Genomic DNA, 1993 nt, shown 5'->3' on the forward strand with positions numbered 1-1993 from the left:
CCAGCCCCCACCCCACCCCTAGCCAGCGGCTTTGGGGAAGCCACCTCCGGGTGAGAGGCTGTGTGTGTGCTCGGCACTTCCTGTCCCCGCTGTCACAGCAGAGCCCTGAGCCTCCAGCTTCCTCTGCTTGCTGCTCAAAGTGAAGAAAATGTGGGAACCAGAACCCGACGTGGCAGGGCGGCCGCCCAGCTCCCCCCTGCTCGGGGCAGTGGAGGAAGCCTGGGACCACAAAGGGGGCTCGTCCTGAGCGGTTTTCTGTGGCAGGAAGGGTGCGGGGTGGGGGTGGGGCAGGCAGCACAGGCTTCCCGTCTGCCAGGGAGGGTGTCCCAGCTCCTTTGCGTCTGAATTGTCCGATTCATTAGCGACAGCAGTCCTCAGAGGCAGATGCTGCTGTTGTCTCCTGAGGCGCAGGAAGGTTGTCACCAGCCCGGGGTCACAGCTGAGTGGCAGAGCTCTGTCTGAACGCCAGTCTTCAGGCCTTGCTCTGGTCACATCCACACTCTGGGCTTTCCAGTGGTGTGACCGTGGGCAGGTTGCTTAACCCCTCTGAGCGCCTGCTTCCTCATCCCTAAGGGAGGCGTGAGAAGCCTACACCCACCTTTTAAGGTCGCCTGAGGATTGAGGCCTGTGTCTGCAGTGCCTGCCTCAAGGGTGTGGGAGCTGATAGTCTCCATTGTTGGCCTTGGTCTCAGGCGTGTCCAGACGAGGAGGCCTAGCAGTTGCGGCCTCCCTTACCTCTGCCCATCAGGTAGCGCATCAGCCCGTTGTTCCGTCACTTGAGTCATGTCCAACTCTGTGACTGCCCTTGGACTGCAGCACACCAAGCCTCACTGTCTTATTCATGCTTTGCTACAAACAAGACAGAGGTCAGACTGCCTGGTGACCTACTCCCCTCTACTGACCAGCAGGCAATGAGCAGGCCTTTCCAGAGGGACCACTGCCTTCTTTGCCCCCATCAACCAACCTTTTGGCACATGCCAGGGCAGACAAGGCCTTTTATGTCTGCCCTGGCCATCATCTGCATGCTGTGCCCAGGGCCCCTGCGGCCCAGCCCAGGGTTGCTCAGAGTCGGTCAGGCTTGGGCCCAGTGCCCTTCTGATGCTCAGAGGGTATCTATCCGTCGAGTCAGTCATTGGACGGGCACAGGATGCTGACTCCTGCCACCTGGATCTGTGAGAAAACGGACCTCACATAGTGTCTCCCACCCCCCACGCCAGCTCCCACCTGCCCACTGTCAAACGAAGGCAACCTCAACCCTGACCTTAGCGGTTGAGTCGGCCTCTGAGCAGCAAGAGAGGAAGTGTGTTTGGGCCAGAGAATGGGCCCTTGGGATCTTCAGTTGCTGCTTCTCTCTGCTGAGACAGGGAGGGGGTTGTCCCCTTTGAGCTGAACCTCTTGGAAGAGAGGGCGCAGGGGGAAGGTGGAAGCCAGGAAACCCTGACCTGACACAGAGTCCCCCCAGCCCTCTTGCCTCTGCTCACAAATCCAGCTCCTTTACCTCTCTCTCACTTCTTTGTAGGCCTCAGCGACCCCACACCCCTCTCTGGCTTGGATGGTGCTGGGTGGAACAGCTTCCAGGTAGGAGGGGTTGGGCAGGGCAGCTGGGACAGGCATCCTGAGGGGGCAGGGACGGGAGAGGTGGGCAGGAGGGCCCAGGGCAGGGGCGGTGGGGGTGGGGGGCAGCCATCTCCGGATGGAGGGAGGTGGGTGGGCCTCTCCTCAACTTTCATCGCTTTTCCCTGAGGTCTCAGCCTTGGGTTCCCTTGGGTTGAGCTAGAGGCTCCCCGTTCCTTTCTTGTGACTCTGAGGTCCTTGAAATGGGATGTTTTCTTGAGTAGAACCCCAGATCAGACTTGGCCACCAGTGGCCCTGGAGTCAGGGGCTCAGGCCTGTGGGGATGTTGTCTGTTCCTCTGCTGCTGCTTCCCCAGATGTCACCTGCCAGGAGGGAAGGGGGCCTCAGGGCAGCGCCAGGTGACCCGACACCTTTTCAG

General features: G+C 60.5%; 1 protein-coding gene across 1 annotated transcript in view; it reads left to right on the forward strand.

Moving 5' to 3' along the window:
* GGA1 (golgi-associated, gamma adaptin ear containing, ARF binding protein 1) overlaps positions 1 to 1993 on the forward strand; it is a 19452-nt gene that overhangs the window by 14500 nt on the left and 2959 nt on the right. Inside the window, exon 9 of the mRNA XM_010845075.1 lies at positions 1445 to 1578. Within this exon, the coding sequence (XP_010843377.1) occupies positions 1445 to 1578 (134 nt within the window). The remainder of the gene's footprint in view (positions 1 to 1444; positions 1579 to 1993) is intronic.

The sequence above is a fragment of the Bison bison genome, unplaced genomic scaffold, assembly GCF_000754665.1.
Source record: "Bison bison bison isolate TAMUID 2011002044 unplaced genomic scaffold, Bison_UMD1.0 scf7180017864213, whole genome shotgun sequence".
Taxonomy (NCBI): Eukaryota; Metazoa; Chordata; class Mammalia; order Artiodactyla; family Bovidae; genus Bison; species Bison bison.